The sequence below is a fragment of the Halichoeres trimaculatus genome, unplaced genomic scaffold, assembly GCF_033239565.1.
Source record: "Halichoeres trimaculatus isolate MK-OKI-2021-1 unplaced genomic scaffold, fHalTri1.1 fHalTri1_scaffold_1, whole genome shotgun sequence".
NCBI classification, from domain to species: Eukaryota; Metazoa; Chordata; class Actinopteri; order Labriformes; family Labridae; genus Halichoeres; species Halichoeres trimaculatus.
The window spans coordinates 16,339,561-16,360,343 of NW_027437179.1; the positions used below are offsets into that span (position 1 = coordinate 16,339,561).

The following is a 20,783-nucleotide window of genomic DNA, read 5'->3' on the forward strand; positions in this document are numbered from 1 at the left end:
TATGCTTAGTAATGAAGCAGTCTATAAGCAGTGATACAGCTGATAAGCATAAAGTCAGATAGAATGAGTACAAAGGTTTATCAGAAAAAAACATCTGATAAAATCAAGGTTGACAACACTACATCCAGAAATAGATGGTCATAATAATGTTTTTTTTCCCCCAATTTTTAATCACGATGTGATTCAAAGTAATCTATTTTCATGACTTGACTTGATAACAGTGTACGTTCAGTTTGTCTATGTTTTGTTATTGGTGTATGCTATGCTTTTCAAAACACTTTCAACTGTTGAAAGTCCTTATTACCAAAGGGACGGTTTAACTAGCAAAGCTTTTTCAAAATTATCACTTTTGTTTCACTGTCAGGATAAGTAACTAGTTTTAACCTGTTATTATTGAAAGGGGAAATTAAGAATTAACTGACGCGTTTTAAAGTGATCCAACCCGTAGTATTAAAGAAGTTTGGATGGAAAAAAAACATAAACAACAAATATAAATATTACACCTCATAAGCAAATCGTTATTTTTGTTAAAAGAAAAAGAGGTCCTCGTCTGATCGTAAGTATGGGGGCGGGGATGAAATATGTTGCATGCATGCGCCTACCCCCCCATACCTCCTGGCCAGTAGGGGCGCTGTAGACACTTAGTATGTTCTGTAAACTGTCAGCCATCTGCCGCAGTCAGTTAGCTCCAGCGGGAATGGAAAATGGAGGATTGACCGTAAAACGAGGGCATATCTTCGGTATTCCTTGGACAGAGGTGGGTTGGACGCAGGTTTCTCTTGGAAATAAGATAAGTGTGAGAGTAAAATCTCTATGGGACGCTTTCATGGCACCTGCACGCTTCAGTCTGGGGTTGTGCTAGTCGAAGAAATGTCGACTGTAATGCGCCTGGCGATAAGTGTAACCTTAACTTCTATTAAGACGAACTATTTGATGTGACTCTGGACACCTACATCAGTTTATGCGATATCTATCTCATGAAACGTTCGATGTCCTGTTGATTGTGTCAATAGTGAGATATTTATCGAAATTTGGGGCGTCACCTTAATGCAGAACTGTTTGCCGTTAGCTTCTCTGTGCTCGTGGTTGCTAACTAGCGTTAGCTGGGCTAGCTACAAGTGCACGTTTTGACCGAACGCAGTTCCTTCTTGTAGCATGAAACTGGTGACGATAAGAGGACGGGTCGAAATATGCAAAGAAGTGCTCAGTGTTACACTGTAATTTGGCAAATATAAGTGCCCTAATACCATTAATTCATCAGAATGTGTGCCACCATGCTAAAAAGGTTCATGTGGTCAACCGTTAAAACGTTGTTTGGTCCTGCGGCCGTTGATGGATGCACGGGTAATACAGTTCGTCAATTCACGTAGTATGTTGGACTTTGTCCCCGCAATATTCTAAAGATTTTGTATAAACATTTCCATTTCCTCAATGCACACGATAAAATGACACGTCGTTAAAGCAAGCATTGAGACGGTTTTATTAAATATGCGCATCAAGGCCCCGCGCAGCTCCATTCCGACGGTGCAGATGCAGCCACTGGACGTTAGTTTTCTGCGTCAATTCTAATGTCGTACTCGTTGCACTTTGCCCAATCATGTAAAATATACATTCCCAAAAACTGTCGACACGGTTTATCTGCATGTTGGTGTTAAAATGTGTTGTTCCTACCGCGCCCCTCCCACTTTTCATTGCAACAGTTAGCCTGCCATTCACGTGGCATGGTATCGTGACCGCGAGCACGCCAGTCAACGAATTTTGTTTCGGTCACTTTTTCTCTGTTCTGGTGCGCAGTGTAACGCCTAATGTACTGAGTAAATACAGGTGTTATCGTATTTATTTATGCTCCTGGAAGGGGTTTCTGGAATATATTAATGGTACCTTAACCCATTTTTTCTGACTCATAATATTCCGTAAAATCGCATACTTACACATCCTTTTGTCTTTTAACGAATGTTAGTTTCAGTGAACCATGTTGATGTTGTACGTTGAACCCAACTTGTACATTGAAAACAAACTATAGTTGTTGCACATCAAGTCTTAAACTTAAAATCCTCTATTGTAATGTATTTTTCCCAGTATGTGGCGTTGAAGCTTCAACTTTGCAATTCTATTTTCCTTCTGTGGAGCCCGCCAGACTTTGACCCCACCTTGTATTTTCCTCTCTCTGGTAGATCCTTAAATCGTGTACCCAGATTGGTGATTACTTCTGCAGTGCCTTTGATGTGATCAAAGAAACACTCTGTTACTACATTCTGCATCACTGCTGAACTCAGGTAAAGACATTTGCGATGAGATGTGAGTTGTTCCAGAAAATACTTAAAAGTTTGAGTCCTGACATTCTGAAGGAAAGACTGAAATGCTTCTGATGGTTTTCTGGTTGTTTTGAAATCTTTAATGGGTAAACAAGAGGCAAAAATGCAAATTGGGCTTGATTAATTTTTTTTAAGTGGACGATATTTTGCATTTCCCAGCCCTAAATACAACACCAGCCTTTTGATTAAAAACACATAATGTGGTTATACATGGCTGTTGATACAATCAATCCCACAGAGGAGCAAACATGTTGGAATCAAAAAATCATCATCATTGGTTTCCACTGAGTTTAGAGAGGCCTTTGGCTACTTAATTATGACATAAATGAGATTGACAGGCATAGAAATGATGTATAATTATGAATATCTATATTTATCAGTTACAACTCATAGAGAACTCAGAACTTCTGGCTATGATCAGACTGACAATAAGGTGATGCTGCCCAAGAAAAGCAGTCAGATACTCTTAGTTTGTCACATGCGCAGAAGTTCAAGTTGTAAACTCTAACAGACTAGTTGGAGTTGTTTACATATGTGATCCCACAAAGGAAACTTTAAGTATACTATCTACTGAACATCTTGTAGTTCCAGTGACTTACTGATGAACTTCAGTTTTGTTATAGGGTATACAAATAAAGGACCTGGCATTTTAAAACAACCACCCACTCTTCAGTGGATTATTTCATGTTGAGCTGGATTCTGTCCTTTGGACACATTGCTCCTAAAATGAGCTTAGCTCAGGTTCAGTGTAGATTTTTTTAGAATTATTAGCAGGCATGTCAACTACAGGCACAAATCTGAAACAAGCATGTATTAGCTGCTTCTTAAGACTAAAAGAGTCAAAGTTTTTAAAGACCTGTACCTGAATTTAATGGAGAACCAACTGACATACACATTGTTTTAAAATTTACTGCTAAATCAGTTGCTCTCATTTCCACCAGATGTTTTGTCTGTTCCTCTTTATTCATTACAGCCAAATAAACAAATTGCGTAACCTGTTAAAATGTTTTGCACATGCACAGTACAATTTCAGTAGAACTTTTTTGTGTTATTTGTAAGCCATTTATAAAGAATGAAGTAGAATCAAACTTTACTGTTTGTTATGATAAGATGAAGTCCTTCTGCCTATTAACGTACTTCCTGGCAGCCTTTGGTAGTTTTCAGATATTACATTGAAAGGACTGACACATAGCTTGTTTCTTGTCCTCTTCTGTAGACATTCAGTTTGAAAGTAGTGATTGACTCCATCATCTATGGAGGAGAATGTGAGCCCTGAGCTCGCTCTAGCCCCTGAGCCAGAGCAGGGCCAGGACCATTTGGATAGCTGCTGCCAAGGTACTATGGTTGAGCAATTCCTCCATAATTCTGATATGGGGAAAATATGGTGACATAAATTGTGATCTTGGGTTCTATGATCTTAAATGGTTTATAATTTTAAGACAATGTGGGGTAAGTAAAGATCAAATGGAGTAAATCGCTGTGACATTAATTTTTAATCATTTTGTATTCTTGATCTAAAACTGTCAAACAAACTTTCTTCAGTTGTATTACACTCCAACCAACTTTAGCTGATTTTTGACAACACCCATGTTTGATTGTTTATTTCCAGGTGTCGTAGAGGACAGCCAGCAGAAACATCCTGAAAATGAGAACTTGGCGAATGAAGCAGTAGCTGAGCCAGATAATTCTTCCGAGGGTAAAAGTGAAGTGAGAAAGACCTGGGGTTTTCGTCGGTCCACTGTTGCTAAGAGAGAGATGCCAGTAGAGACAGCTACCGATGGTTCGGAAAACCGCTGCCCTGTGCGGCGCAGTGGCAGGCAGTCTAAGCGCACCGACAAACTAGAGGAATTCCTTTTAACTGCCAAGCGAGGGACGAGGAGAAGTGCCCCACCTAGTTTGGAAAGTGGAGATCCTCCTTCCCAAACCCCAACAGATGCAGAGACGGCATCTGAGGCCAGCTTTGATGGCAACGCTGACTCCAAAGCAACAGAGGACAAGGTGGAGTCTCCAGAGAGGAGGACGAGGAGTGGTGGAAGGAAACAGACACAACAGAAACCAAGAGGTGGGAGACAGACCAGAGGAAGTGGTGTGGGTTCTGTGAAAGATGAGGGAAGCTCTGAGAATGAAGAGGACAAGGACGAGATATCAGAGACAAAAGATGAAGAGAGTGGTCCTAATCCTAAAGATGCAGTAAGCACGAACACAGCCCAGCCTCAGCCAGTGCAGGTCTCTGAGAAGACAGGAGTCAGCCAGGAGAAGACAGGAGATGGACAAAATAATGACAAAACTGACCCAGAGAAGGACGCAGGTAAAGAGACTGATGAGGACAGTGCAGAGAAGCCTGCCGCAATGGCGGTTAAGCGTGGACCAATAAGGACTTACATCAATAAAAAGAGGGCAGCCAATAAGAACACTACTCCTGTTAAAGCTCCTCCTCCTGCCACTAAGAACATCACTCCTGTCAAGAGGGAGACAAAACCTAAAACGACTCCTTCCCTTGGAATGACGAGGAAGCAACAGAACCAAGAGGATGATGATGATGATGATGACGACGACGACGATGATGACTCTTCAGTGTCTTCCTCTTCATCATCCATGGATTCTGACGAGGGAGGTTATGACCCCAACGCGCTGTACTGCATCTGTCGTCAGAAACACAACAAGAGGTAAGTTGTTGTCTTGCGTTTATGTCGAGGTGATCTTTATTTTTTAAATCAACATTCGTTTTTTCTTCACATTCATATGAGGGAAAACTAACTTTCCTAAATATGTGAAAAAATAAAAATGATTAAAATGAAAAAAATGTAATTAGTAGTGGTAAATTCTAAGGTGTTTCACAGGGTTTAAATGAACTGCAATCTGTGATGTTTGGTTGTTTGGCTGGTTTCAAATTGTAATATTTTAGCGTTACTGTTCTCCAGCAGAACAGATTTTAACATTATTTGTACAAATTTTATCAACCCCTTTGTGTGGAAAAGTTTTTTTTTTTTTTTTTTTTAAAGACAGACATTTATAATGGTTCGTATCCATCTTAAACTGTTGAAAAGTGAGGATAACCATGCTTTAACTCCAGGATGACATGCAAGATCTGTTTGGTTTCCTCAAAAACATTTTAACTGTTGCTCGCAGAATGTGCAACCCCAGTGAAATGTCTGTTCCTCTCACCATAAGTGACAGTTAATGTATAACTAATACTGAAAGGCTTTTTAAGTTTTTAAATGACCTGTTTTTGCTCATAACTTGGTGTGTTTTGGTGTTTTTTTTCCTTGTCCTCTTCTTGATATGTGGGTGGTTGAAGTGAACTGAAAGGAGCTATCAGTGTAGCATTACAGAGAACACGTATGTTGATATGTTGTCCCAACCCCCGAAGGTTCATGATCTGCTGCGACCGCTGTGAGGAATGGTTCCATGGAGATTGTGTAGGCATCACTGAGGCCCGGGGACGCCTGATGGAGAGAAATGGGGAGGACTACATCTGCCCAAATTGCACGGCCAAAAAGAACCAGGTGGTTAGACCCGCCACATCCATCCTCTATGCGGAGCTTGGGAAACTCCGAGCTGATGTTGCGGCCCACGCTCCAGGTGCTGCTGTGACCTCTGCTGGTGGAGTAGATTCCACTCTGCCAGCTGCTCAGGGCGTGATGGTAGCCTCATCCTCGGTAACTGAAGAGAAAGCAGCTGAGGACCAGGGCATCAAAGGCAGGATAGAGAAAGCTACTAATCCAACCGGGAAGAAGAAGATCAAGATATTTCAGCCGGTAGGTTACAACTGATCTCAACTTAATGATTTGAATTGCTGTGTTACGAGCCCTGCTATGTAATCAATGTCTGAGTGTTTTTCTAGTTGTTCTGTGCAATTCTTTTTGTCTACAACTACCTTGGTGCAATGACTAATCTGCAAAAAGTTTGAGCTTGAACCAAATAATATTAATCACTCCAAAGAATCATAAATGATTGCTTTTTAGGTTTGTGACTAGACATAGGGCCCCCTAGCTGTTCACAGATTTGTTTTAGTGGTTTGGGGATTTTAGACAAAAAGCAAAGAAGGGCCCAAAGTGACGAGCCCAGTTGCTCTAGTTTGTTGAGCTCTGGTCTCCATATGAACAAACAAAAGACATCAATAACCATATGACGCTACCATCCGGCAGCACCTTAGCTTTAACTGAATGTTTTCCTTTTTTTCCTTGCTTTTAATAAAACCAAGAAGAGATTTCACAAAGCTCTCATTGTGAAAAAACTTTTCTAAATGTGCTCACATGTGCTGTTAATTTATTGTGTGCTGACTTGTAGCAGGCTGTACAGCAACCAAAGGCAGACCAGAAGGCCGCACCCACAACAGCTCCCAAAGCACCATCAGACACGGAGCACAAAGTGGCATCAAATGTGGAGGTAAAAACAACAGCAGCCGAGGAGCCAGATGATACGGCTGAGCAGAAGACCGAGGAGGACTCTTCCCTTCCCAAATGTATCGGGCCTGGCTGTGAGAGTAACGCCCAGCCGGACTCTGTGTACTGTGGCAACGACTGTATCCTGAGGCACGCTGCTGCTACCATGAAGTCCATCACTGATGAACCTAAACAGAAGGACAAGGCCAAGGCTGTGAATACCAAGTCTTCGCCAAAGGTAACTCGGACCACTGATAATGATGGCCTTTATTTGTCAATGAACACATGCCCATTTATTTCTCATCATGAGTGAAGCTGTGTGTCTTATTTTATGTGCTACAGTATCTGTTATATTATACTGAAACAATTCCTTGGCTGTCAAGAAAAGTTGAAGTTACATTGATCTAATGTGCTCATCACGGAGGGATTTCCTGAAGTGCTTTTTCTTGTTTGCTGAATATTTGGCTTGTTTACTGAGCCTGCTGTGGCTATTGCAACCAATCACAATTATGCTAGCGTTTAACAATAACTCTGAATAACTTTCATTATACTATGAGTTTTGGATATAAATCTGTATGATGAGAAGCTTTGGTGTAACTTGAATGAAAAAGGTGTTTCCCAGCATCACACATTGCTCAATTTTGAAAGCAATATGCTGATTCACCCATACATTTTAAGTCTGATAAAGGGGTTTCAGAAGCACAGCTTACTAGAACTGAAGCATGTCACAAGAGGGGTTAACCTGGGGATGATAAAATTTGGTTCAGATTGCTATACTGTTGCTCTTTTCTTGACGAATCCTCCATGACAGTTGCCACTTGTCTGAGGTTAGAACATGCCCAGTAGGAAGCAGTTGTGGTTGGTACAAACATTAAACTTGTGATGAAAACAGGCTGGAACTGTCCATTCAACGGCTGGTAAGCAGTGAACAAAAGAGTATGTCCTGCAAACCAATTGAAAAATCAAACGGGTCTTCATTCCTTCTGGACAGTGGTGGACCAAAGTGACAGTGGCTATGTTTACATGCAGTCATTATTCGGGTTAAGGTCAATATTCTGTTTTCTGAAACATTCGGAATAACCCGTTATCAAAACGGCGACGCATGGACAACATCTTGATGCACAGAGAACGTCATGACGTAATTTGCGTCATTACCGCTTCTTCCTGTGTACATAGAAACATCAGGAACAACAACAGCAGCAGCAAGGGTGGACTTCCTGTACTCAAAAGACCAAGATTCCTTGCGAAAGAACATGCACGGAACACAAATTAATGTTCCTTTTGGTGGAGATATCCTAACAGGCGCAAACATGACCAAATATTTCAGTTAGGAAAGGAGTAACCTATAGGTAATTGTCAGGTTTTTGAGAACCGGAATATGTATTCAGTTTTTCTAAAGGGTTATTTGTGTTGACACGGCCAACGGGGCTATTGCTAGTAGTCCGAATCCGAAAGGGTTATTGACTGCACGTAAACATAGCCAGTAAGTTCAAGGACTGAAGCAGTCTGTTTAACAGGCTGCTCTAAATATCTAATAAATAAATATGTTTGAGTCTAATGAGGCTGCTAATTGTTCCTCAGCCCTTGCGGGTATGTGGTGACTGAATGGAGAGAAACCTTTTCCTAGATAAAATGCTGTGAGTTATAGGTTTTGAATTCACCTGAACAGTGGCAGATTATCAGACAATTTAAGCCAACAATGAGGTATTTACAATAACATGGATCTTAATAATAAATGAATGTCATTTATTTTTACATGTTTGTAGATTTACTTCCCTTTCTTTGTTCACTTGTAAACTACAGTAATAAGTTGGTGCAAAGGGAGAAAATATATCAAATATAATTGCTGCCTGAGGAACCTTTCCTTCTTTGTTTTTACATTTACATTGTGTTTGATGTTAAACTTAAACTAACCTAAAATCCCTCTGCACTAACAAGGAGGATGACTGAAGTCAAAGTTACATCAGCTCTTCTTTAGAAATGATTCAATTTTTGTCACAAAAAGCTCTGTGGTCTCATTTGTGTTGAAACCTTTTAGATTGTTAGATTGCCCAGAGTGGTTTTATGCTTTTGGCTCAGATGTGTCTGTACACTTATGCAGAAGCTTAAATGCTACATACAGGAAGAAAAATACGCTCAGTCCTGGGTGCAGAAATTCTATCAATGAACTCTGTGTGAAGCGCATGGTGTCACAGTTAATACAAAGAAAAAAAAATTAAAAGCATGCAGAGCAGTGGCATTTCTCTAAACAAAATACAGAAAAATATTTATTTCCTGACACTTTGCAGTACTTCTCCGGGCTTTATTCTCAGTGTTTACTTTTTTAGTGATGTTAATTTAATGGTAATGTTTGTGGGCTGAAACAAAAATGGTTGAAGTTATGTTTCCTGTCCACCCAGAAGAGCGGTGCTGGTAGAAGGACAGCAAAGACGAGCCAGGAGGAGTCGGACAGCGAGGAAAATCTCAGCACTGGTCCAGATGAGGATGATGAAGATGAGCATGCTGAAGAACACCCGCCTCCCCCAACTACTGCGTCCTGGTCCAGCGACCATAATTACATTGCAGTAACACCAGAAAAGACTACACCCATATCACCAACAGTGTTAAACAAAAAGTGTATGTATCTCTTTGAAGGTCTTGGCCTACTGTTGAAACCTCGTTGCTGTTTTTCCCTTTTTGTGTGGCTCCTGTGTTTCTAACATAATTTTTTAGATATTGATCCACACATTTCAGAAGGACGTGGGTGCTATTGAGAAAAACTCCGCTGTGTTCTAGACTCAAATAATTTGCACTGTTATGATTTTGTTACTCAATGAAATGGTGGCAGCCTCAGAAAAGGTAAGTGTTACCAGTGGCTTTGGGTAAGTATCCAATCATTCAGAACTTATTTGTTTCACGGAGACACTGACTGACCAAAGATTGCACCGATCAAGTTAATTTTACCGTCAAGAGCTTTCCAATGCCTGAGAACTCACTGAAGAGGTCACCACAGCTTTTTTTAAAAAAAAGTCTTCCTAGCTATACCTTACCTGTATCCCTGGGTGACAAACTGAGGCAGTGGGTTTGAAAAAAGTTAATGTGGTAGGAAAGTGGAGCAAATGTTAAACATGCATTATGGGAAATGTATGAACCAATTGATGTTTTAGTTTGTCGGGATTGGATCTTAAACTGAATGGGGCAGTCAAATTGACCCTGCTGTTGCATCAAATTTACTGAATATGACTTTCTACACCCTCAGTTATTATCATTTAGTGAAACTGCTGAATATCTGGAGACTTCTCATATAAATCTTGGTTAAAATGAAACCTGTAAAAGAACCTGTGATTCAGACAGGTGAAGAACTGATGATTTGACATTCAGATCCCTCAAGAGGGAATTATTTTTAACCTTGAGATAATTGATTGAGATGAATGGTCGAGTGCTTTCTTTGTGTTTTCATGTGACTCAGATTATTAGCACTAGTCTCCACTCTTGGTTCTTCATCTCAGCGTTTGGACCCCAAAAAAGCCTTTCCCCCCTTTTCTCCACCAGGTAGGTGTCTCAGAATCCCTCCATGTTTGTGTGGACTGATGAAAGTTAACTGCTCATATTGAGCAGATGATGTCGGCTGTTAGGCACAGCTTTTTTTCTGCCATTAAGTTTGTGGATAAAAAGCAAGACTTTTTTTCCCCCAAAGTTTTTTATTCATATTGAATATGATGCATCTCTTCTCGTGGGAAACTGGCTTCCAAATAAAAGCTGATTTAACAGATTATAGGATGCCTCCATTGATTATGTGAGCAGTGTTGGCTTGATATTGGATGTCTTCAAACAAGCGTTTACAACATACATCCGCACATGCCTTTGTGACACGACACTTCAAGAGTCTGTGGATGGTGAACAGCAGAGAGTGAGGAAGAAGATCTGCCATTGAGACACCAGGACACCCGGAGATACCACCATGAAGTGCTGGATGGCCGAGTAGAAGACAGAAGCTGGAGCTGATCACAGATTTTCAGAAGGAGACCAACGCTTACAGATTTTTTTTGATACATAAAGAGCAACTGATGAGATCTGATGCATGTTGAACTTTAGCTGAATTGATGTGTATTTGAATTGTAGTTTGGGTCACCTTGCTATATAAAGCTTGATCATTGATGAGATGCCGATCTTCCATGTCTCCTTTTGGAACAGGAATCAGTCTGATCATGAATAATGTGTTTTGGATAGAAAGAGAAATTTATGGTTTATTGACTTATAATTCCATCGCCCATGTTTTGCTGGTTGATGTTTGATTGGTGGGGCAACCTTCACAGAAGTTTTGTGACTTTGCTTGCTCTGGGTCTCAGTTTTTTGCATGACTGGTTTTTACAGTGGGTTAAGTGCCTCTACTGAAGCAAATCTGACATATTTGATAAACTAGGATCTGCTGATGTCAGTTTCCAGCATAGATTTTCAAAGTGAAGATGAACTCTTGAGTCGACTGATTTCCCATACTTTTTATTTTCACCAAGCAAACGATTCTAGTATTCATATCGTGCACTTGTATATTTCTAGGAATTAAAAGAGCCTATGATTGAAGTTGTTTTAGTTAACACGGGGTTCAAAGGTCGTTGCTATTTCAGCTGGATAAATTGATACTAATTTGGGCTTTGTCTGCAGTTTATATGAATTAATTAATACACTAAAATACTAAAAGATGTATTTACTTGGTTATAAACATATTTATTCTAAACTGCTCATATATGCTTGCAAAGGAAAAGAAAATATTCTTCTGCTGTGAAACCGTTGAAGATATTTCAACCAGTGAATAAGTGGTTGATGCTGCTTTTTATGTACCGTTGCGATAACCTGGTGGTTGTTGACTTTAATTCTGAAGTTGCTGATTGGAGGTTGACAGCCTTTTGATATAGTTCACTGGTGTCATTTCTCCTCTCCATGGTTCTCTGGGAGCTGGGGTGCTGTCTTTTAAGGTAGCTCTTGTCAGCTGAGTATATCTGTCATTAAAACTTGTTTGAGGTTTGAGGACCTGAAGGTCTGCTTTGTTAAAGGATCTGCTCATACAGTGCTCCCCAAGTTAAAAGACCCCCAAGAACCACCCAGTTCGCCTCACTTATTTTTTTAAAGAATTTTTATGCAATGTTTGTTTGAAAATATTTCATAAAGTATGAACTCATTATCAAGGTTTTAGTTTTATAACAGTATTCTATAATGGTCCTCTTTAAGAATTCTTTTCCTTCTGAATTATAAACAAAAAGGTTTATTTTCACTGCTGGTAATTAACCCTCACAATACCTGTCCCATCTGCTGCAAAGAGAAATGAGGACATTGTTTAAAGTTTTTGATCTTGTGCTTGGTTTCCAGCTCCTCTCAAAGAAGAGAAGCAGAATGAGAAGGACCCGAAAGAAAAGGAACCAGCCCCAGCTCCTGAGAAACCTCAGCCTGAGTCAACACCAACTCCAGTCAAACGAAACAAGAAGACCCCAGCTGCTAAACCAACCAAGATATCCCCAAAGGGCAGGAAACCCTCCTCTCAGGCCTCAAGCTCCAAGGCGGCTAAGAAACCTGTAACGCCACCAAGTAAAACTACAACAAGGTCCAAGAAGCCAGGCTCGTCACCTGCTCAAACCTCATCCTCCTTCCCACCAGGACCGATCCATGTCACTGGTGCACTGAGAGTTACCAAGTCCAACTTCACCATTCCAAAGAAACAGCCACAGCAAAAAGATTCTTCCTCACATTCCCAGTCTTCTTCATCCTCCAGAGTCCCATCCTCCCCAGTTTCTTCAGGTCCTTCCCATCACTCTTCCCCCTCATCCAGACCTCCACACTCATCTACTCAGACGGCCCCTGCCCCCCCCATGCCACCTCCACCGAACAACCAGATGAGGCAGAACATTCGCCGTTCACTGACAGACATCCTCTTCAAGAGGTAAGGATCTAAAAGCTTAGAGAAAAGCATTTTAACTGTGTTGAATACTTAAAATCAATACTATCTGTGTACTTTCCACCAGGGTGAGTGACAGTGATGATCTAAAGATGACTGAAAGTGAGGTGGGAAGACTCGCAGTTGCCATTGAAAAGGAAATGTTCAACCTCTGCCTCAGCACTGACAGCAAGTACAAGAACAAATACAGGTCCCTGATGTTCAACCTGAAAGATCCTAAAAACAAAGTGAGTGCACATTTTCATGATGTTTTTGAGTGAAGTATGTGTCTTGTGTTTGTAAAGTCAATCTTTACGGCCTTGGAGGCTTTGGTGTTTACTAGGTATGTATGTTTAACTACTTTGTTTCATCTTTGTGTCAGGGCCTGTTCTACAGGGTGGTGGGTGGTGAGGTTACTCCTTTCAGACTGGTGAGACTTAGTGCCGAGGAGCTGCTTTCCAAAGAAATATCCGAGTGGAGGAAGCCTGAAGCCCCACAGGTAATCTAATGTTTCTTACTATTTAAATACAAGATTAAATTGAGGTTCCAAGCTTTTCTTGTTCTGTTTGATTTTTACTTGCGGTCTTGAAAGATTTTCAAAATTGCTGAAGCTTACAATATGATTGCCTTCTCCAGGCTAGTTCCCCCAGTTCTAGGGCCCACACCGGGCAGTTCAAACTGGGCAACAGGCATGACTCGAGCTCACATAGTATGGACATGGAGGATGCTCCACCAACATCTGATGCAGATGTATGTATCTCTACCACCACTTCATCTACTCGCATGGCTTCTTCTGCAGTAAGTGGTGGTGGTGCTGTTTTTCAACTTTCACACTTTCCTTTTCACCTTTGCTCACCATCTTCAGACATACCCCAGTTAAAAAAAGGAACAAAGTAGAGACTGTTGTAGCAATTTTCCAGCTTAGTTATCTTGATTGCTGCCCTGTCCCTTTAAAAGCTTTGACTTTATTCCACTTGCTTCCACGTTGCTCAAAGATTTGGTGATTAACACAATAAATGATGATTCTGTTGTTGATGGTTAGCAGTCCTTGGCTGCAAGTTCAGCATCGTTGAAATGAAAATACTTTTTTCTGTATCCACAGGATCAGGATGAGTCAGGCTCCACGCCTTCAGCTGGGACTCAACCCTCTGCTGTGGAGGGAAACCACAGCAGCAGTATGCCGGACATTTTCAGTAACATGCTCAAAGACACCACCTCTGAACACAGAACTCATCTGTTTGATCTAAACTGTAAAATTTGCACAGGTAAATGTGAGGCTGACGTTAAGTGTCCTGGTCATATTTTTCTGGTGACTTAAACATGAATTGTTACAAAACATATTATTAAATGTCATTTTATCTATACCCCTTAAGGTCAGAAGACAGAAGATGAACCTGCAGCTAAGAAGGCAAAACTGGTCAAGAAACCTGAAACTAAGTCAACTCGAGACGAGCTGCATTCATCCAGGTCTGGGGATGTCTCTCCTGCTGGTCAATCACAGAACCCCTCCGCTTACCAGCACCAAGACCCCTCGTCTTACAAACATCCAGTCCCTTCTTCCTACCAGACCAAGATGGAGCCAGTTGTCCCAGAATCCCAGCTACAAATTTATCAGGAGGACATCAACATGCAGGCGCCCTCAGCCCAGGCCTCAGCACCCATCACTCCGGCTGTGTCATCCGTCACCATCACCCGTAGAGACCCACGCATGGCCCGGCATGGCTCTGGTGTAACTGTAACTTACACTGCTCCAGACAAACCGATCAACAGTACAGCTGAAACAGTCCAAGCTACAGTCAGTTCAACAGTGGAGACTGGACCTAAGGTGTCACTGCCGATGCCTCCAGCTCCCCCACCCCCAGTAGCTGTGTCCAAACCCGCTAAAACAAGGTGATCAACTTCTTTGTGCTCTCTTAAAGCCAGCTGTTTTTTTCTTTTTAACTTTATACTGTAAGAAATTCTAACATCTACTTTAGACTATGAGATTTGCCTTTTTTAAATGAAGTGATGTTGTCTGTGTAGTTCATCAGAGCCTCCTCCTGAGGGGGAAACTGCCATCTTTCTCCATGGTCAAGAAAAGATTTGGAAGGGATTTATCAACATGCAGTCTGTGGCCAAGTTTGTGACCAAGGCCTATCTGGTGTCCGGATCCTTTGAACACCTAAAGGAGGTAAAGACCTAAATCCAGCGATTGAGATATGTCTTCATCTCAAGCTTAATAAATAAAAAATGCCTTTGAAGATACTTAAGAAAAAGCACTAAGACATATTTTTCTGAATGCTTTGCAGGACTTGCCAGATACCATTCATGTTGGTGGACGGATATCTCCAAACACCGTGTGGGACTATGTTGGTAAACTGAAAACCTCGCTCTCCAAGGTTTGTCTTGATAAAAGTTTATTTTTCATCTCTGTGCCTAATATCTTGATCAAGGTTTTCCATCACTTACACACTGTTTCCTCTGCTCTTCTTTCTCCGTGTTTGCAGGAATTGTGTCTGATCCGTTTCCACCCAGCCACAGAGGAAGAGGAGGTGGCATATGTCTCTCTCTTCTCCTACTTTAGCAGCAGGAAGCGATTTGGGGTGGTAGCCAACAATAACCGCCGCATCAAAGACCTCTATCTCATCCCACTTGGCTCAAAGGATCCATTACCCTCCAAACTCTTACCGTTTGATGGGCCAGGTAAGCATCAACAGGGATAGAAAACAGATTTACTTTGAAATGAATGATATTGCCTGTGTTTGTATTCTCACTAAACTTGTGTTGGTTTGGTCTTCCTTTATGTGGTGAGTATGTTTAATAACACCTTTCACAGTGGACCCAGGTCAGAGGAAGAGCTTGTTACATTCATGGGTTTGTACTGTAGGGGGCACTCACTCCTTGTCAAGGCTTCTATTTGCATATGACCACTTTTGTGTTTCCTGCTCAGTGTCTGTTTCTGTATCACCTTTCCAATAAAGAGTTTGCATCACAGGTTGGTGCCATTTAAGTCCAGTCTCAGCCTGTTGTTTCTAAGTCCATTCTCACTCTATTTCCTCAGAACTGTTTTGGACATGAGCATGTTTTAACAACCATGTGATCAAGTGATTCCTATGGTGTAACCTGCTAGTTCATACAGTTAAACGGTGAACCACTGAGATAACAAATCAAGAATCACTTGTTTATATCAACTATCATACTATGTATAAACAGCACAATAGTGAGTGTTGCAGGTTGGGTAAGTAAAAAGGCTCTGGCTACAAACATCTTTCTTAAACTGAGGAACTGTAGAAGATAAATTCAGATATCTTCCATTGAGTGGTGTCTGTAATTGAGCTGATATTTACTCCAATTTCATTCAAGTTAATGAAGTGAATACTTTTTTGATCACTATTTGCGCAGTCTTCAGGAGTTGTGTTAAGTTAATGTGTGCAGTTTAGTAATATCATGAAATAACAATTTTAAACAATCCAGTGTGGCTTTTAGTAGTTTTTGGTTGTATAGAAAAATTACAAACCTACTTATAATTTCTTTTCAGAACACAAGGCATGTGTATCCAATTGTCTGTCTATTCATGTTTGAATTTTGTTTTCAATTTAATTTTAGTAAAAAGCTTAAAGGCCATAGACTTGATGCTGAAATGTTGACAAGGAAAATGCAGTGTCACTTATTTCGTCATCTTTTGCATATAAGGATATGCCATGTGTAGCTGTTCACTTACCTTTTGGAGGGTTTTTTTTTTGGTGCCATTTTATGTTGATATTCTAAGTTTGTAGGTGCTTCTTATTTCACCTAGGTTTTTGGAGTTAGAAATTTCTGTAAATAATTGTAGTTTTGATATAAATGAGTCAAAGATTTTTGTCTTGCCTGTTTTGCAGGGCTTGAACCAGCTCGTCCGAATCTCCTCTTGGGGCTGCTTATCTGCCAGAAAGACAGAAAGCGTGCTGGTGCCCCTTTGGAAACTGAGGAAAAACGGTCCAAGACCCAAGCCAAGGATGTTGATGATGCTGGCCTCCTGAAGCCTTCTGCTGCAGTCAAAGCAGACAGAAGCACACGACAGAGCCTGGAGATCCCCTTCAGCACAACCCCTCCAGGTTCACCTCCAGCCAGCTCTTCTGAGATTCCTAGCAGCACTGTGACTGCCTCCTCCGTCCTTTCTTTCTTGACCTCAGTCAAAACTCCAGCCACATCCACTGCCACTGGCAAGGACTCTCCATCTTCATCGAGCTCTGTTGCTTCCACTGCTGCCACTCCACTTCAGACCATTCTTAACACTCTGTTTTCAAAGAAAAAGCATGACTCAGCTTCAAACTCTCCTTCTGATCATGGAGGGGAGCTCTCTGTTCCACATGCTACAATGCTTGATCCTATCGTGAGGCAGTATGCGCAGAGCACGAAAGAGGATCAGGTGGAAGAGGATGAAGATGACAGACCGTACGATCCAGAAGAAGAGTACAACCCCAGCAGGGGCTACAGTGTGACTAAGAAGCCTGATGTGGGGGAAAGTAAACCTGAGGTATCTGGGCAGCTTGAGGTGGATGAAAACACTGTTGATGATGTGGCATATGACCCAGAGGATGACTCTATTTTTGAAGATGTCAAACCTTTGGGCCCAGGTCCAGCTAAGGCTGGGACTGAATCTATGACTGATCCACAGAAGATCCTTGAGAGCCTTAAACAGATTGGGGACCAGGCATTCCAGAAACCAGGAGAGCAACAGACCTCAGGGACCGCTGGTTCCTCTTTGACACTTCCAGATACGCTGTTGGCTCAACCCACCAAATCCCTTTTGGCCAACACCCAGCTACTGCAGCTTGGCAAAAAGGTTGAAGAACTCGTCAAGTCATCATCTGTCGCTCCCTTGATTAACCAGAGGAGAGACCCCAGACAGAGCAGGGATCCTCGGCAGACTGTGACTGACAGAAGACTGAGCGGAGAACAGGAGGAGAAAGAGGAGACATCTTCTCAGGTGGATTCTACTCCTCCCTCACAAGCTGAGGTTCAAGGGCCTCAGCCGTCTGATGCTGCTGAACTCCCACACTCCACACAAGGCCCAGAGACCCTGCAGCTTGAAGAGGAAGTGAAAAGCGAGGCGCTACCTTTTATGGAGTCCAAAACAGAGGTGTCCATTCCTCTGTTAGGGGAGGAGGTGGAACCTGATATGGAGGTCAACTACATGGATGACAGAGAAGTAAAAAGTGAGGAAGCTGAGCCAGTGAAGGCAGAGACAGAAATGGACAAGTACAGTATTTGGCCAAATGCTGCCAGTATTTTAAAAGCAGGAGAGAACTCAGACTATGACGAGAACAGCCAAGATACACCACCCACAAGTTATTACAATGAGCCTCAAAACATCTCCACAACAACCTCCACCATCCCAGTGCTCACTCAGAGCACGTCGGCAGTTGACTCTCAGTCCCATCACTTGCCTCGTCACATGCCAGCATCAGGCTTCGATAATGAGTACAGACCTCCTGCTGACATCCCTCCACCCTCCAACTTCCCCCCAGCCCACCTAATGCAGGGACAAAACCTAGTCATGAGGCCTCCGCCTATGCCCATGCCACCTCCAATGCAGGGTCTCCCTCCAATGTCAGGGCCACCACCTATGCAGGGCCCCCCACCACCCATACATGTGCCTCCCCCAATACGTGCTCCCCATCCAATGCAGGGGGGCAGTAGTCAGCAGTATGGCCCACCTCCAGCTACATACCCTCCCTATCAGAACCAGTGGCCTGGCACCCAACCACCACCACCCCAGCAGCAGCCACCACCTGGACCAGTTCCTCAGAACATGATGCCACCCAGAGGGCCACCACCACCTTTCCCTCCAATAGCCCAGAGACCTCCAGCTCCTCAAATGTTCGATCCCTCCATCCCCCCTCAACACATTGTACAGTCAGGTCCCCCACCAGGCCTCCATCCACCTCCTGCTTTTGATGCACAGAATAATTTACACCCTCCAAGATTCACTGGTCCTCCACCGCCATTTAACTTCCCTACAACTCGAGGTCCTCCTCCATCCTTCACAGGGCCACCTCCTGGCCACTTTGAGAACAGACTCCCTCCTCCATCCCACTTCCCAGGGCCCAGGGGTCCCCCATCATCTCAGTATGGTGATCATGGGGCTCAATCCCAGATGACAGACCCATCTCGAGGTCCTGTAGAACAGTATAACAAAGACAGTTCAAATTCTTTTAAGCTAAACGTTGACCCGAATTCAAACCCACTTCATACTTTTAAAGACAATCAGGGCACCCCATCAGGTCCAGCATACCGGGGTCCTCCACCTAACCAGTATGAGGACAGAAGAGGCCCCGCTCCCAGTGGTGACATGAGTGGACAACACTTCAGTCCACATAACCAGTACGGGACCTCCAGACCTCACTCACCGCCTCCACATCGAGGATCTTTTGATGAGGCACGAGGTCCTCCCCCTCATGAGAACAGACCTCACCCTCCTCAACGCTTCGGAGGGTCAGAGCGTTACCGCTTTGATAGGCACTCTGATGAGCCCAGACCTGTTCGCCACAGTGGCCCCCTGCTGCCAACTCCCCCAGAGGCACCCATAGGTGCTCCAAGTCGCCCAGGAGCCCACAGTCCAGACCTACACCGGGATGACCACTGGCGCCGTCACTCCCCTGAGTTAAGGAGGAGGAGCAGCACCAACCGAGAAGATTCAGAGCCCCGCAGCGGAGACCGCTTCAGTCGCTTTGAGGGAGTGCACAGAGAAGCTCCCTCTGGTCCTTCACAGACCCTGGAGGAGAGACAGAGGGAACTGTCTGAGGACCGGCGAAGGGACAGGGAGCGAGAAGTCCCTCACCCTGGTAGGCCGTCATGGGACAGAAGTCAGGGCAAGAGGTGGAGCAGAGAGCGCGAGCGGGAGTGGGACAGGGGCAAAGAAAGAGACCGTGATGGGGAGCGCAGCCGAGAAAGAGAGCGCAGCAGAGGGAGGGAGGCTGAGAGGCACAGGGAAGCAGAAGCAGAGCGACACAGGGAGCAAGACGCTGAAAAGAGGAGGGACCGCGAGAGGGAGAGGGAACGAGACAGAGCGAGGGACTCTGACAGAAGAGACCATGACCGAGACAGGGGGAGAAACCGAGAACGGGACCGGGAACGAGACCGGGACCGGGAACGTGATCGTGACAGAGAGCGCGAAAGGAGACGGGACAGATCCAGAAGCAGAGAACGTGACAGGGACAGAGACCGTGGGAAAGACCGAGGACGAGACAGAGACAAGGACAGAGAGAGGGATAGGGACAAAGACAGGGACAAAGACCGAGATAGAGACAGAGACAGAGACAAAGACAGGGACCGTCGTGACAGAAGCAGGAGCAGAGAAAAGAGGGAGGAAAAAAAGGACAGCAGACACGATACACCCAAGGAGAGTGAAAAAACAGCAGAAAATGACAAGTCTTAGTCTCTGTTTTGTGGACATTACGTTATGGTTTGAGAAAACCTGTGAACTCATCTTTGTACATGTAGATGGACAGTATTAGGCGAAAGTGTCGCTGTTGTGTTCCCTTAAAAAACTTTGACATTCGTATTGTTTTTGTCATTCAAGGTTTCTAAGTTGCTTTTATCACATCTAAAAGACAAAGGCTGGGACTTCTCTAGAAGGCTACTGAATCCTATAATCTGAAAGTGTCCTGTCATTTTTTTAAAACAATAATGGAACTGATTTAACACTTTTTTTCAGTATGTAAATATGAATATACTTGTGTATATACTGATGTTTTTAATCAGACTTTTCTAAGTAGAAAAATCATAAGCCATATATCTGAGATGGGTAATGTGAAAGTTTGAGAACTATTGTTTTTACACAACGGTGTAAAATGTCTGGCAGGTTTGAACATAGGTTTCAACATCCAACTAACTACAATACTCACCTGTCTGGTTAATGAAATGTCCTGATTTTGTTTCAGCTCAACCAATTAAATTAGTTTGATCACAAGTGTGGGTTTGTCTTTTGTTGTGAATTAAAACTATACATAGTTTGTGAACACAGTTAAATTTTAGTGCTTGAATGATTTAAAATTTTATCCGCAAGTATAACTTTTTGAGATTAATCAGTTCTCATACTAAATTGTAACTTAAGTTAAACATTTATGTATTGGGACACCAAAGAATTATCATCAGTCTGCGCAGTAGCTTTTTATACCCTTACATCTGTCAATACAAGTGGATTAACATTTGCCC

The 20,783-nt window shown here is 42.8% G+C and overlaps 1 protein-coding gene across 5 annotated transcripts; it reads left to right on the forward strand.

Annotated features, from left to right (window-relative positions):
• The first annotated feature begins 648 nt into the window (after positions 1-648).
• Positions 649-20,528, forward strand: LOC141796309 (death-inducer obliterator 1-like). Of its 5 annotated transcripts, none has more exons than XM_074677349.1 (17): positions 649-757; positions 2,175-2,276; positions 3,532-3,650; positions 3,925-4,981; positions 5,686-6,073; positions 6,606-6,938; positions 9,100-9,316; positions 12,044-12,611; positions 12,694-12,853; positions 12,988-13,104; positions 13,242-13,403; positions 13,708-13,870; positions 13,979-14,495; positions 14,628-14,775; positions 14,894-14,983; positions 15,092-15,287; positions 16,463-20,528. In XM_074677349.1, the coding sequence occupies exons 3-17, from the start codon at positions 3,569-3,571 to the stop codon at positions 20,002-20,004; spliced, it is 7,740 nt and encodes a 2,579-aa protein (XP_074533450.1). In that variant the 5' UTR covers positions 649-757; positions 2,175-2,276; positions 3,532-3,568; the 3' UTR covers positions 20,005-20,528. The 5 variants fall into 5 exon arrangements, with proteins under 5 accessions (XP_074533450.1, XP_074533473.1, XP_074533458.1 ...); XM_074677372.1 differs by having other exon boundaries at positions 13,242-13,355; XM_074677357.1 differs by having other exon boundaries at positions 9,103-9,316.
• The last annotated feature ends 255 nt before the right edge of the window (positions 20,529-20,783 follow it).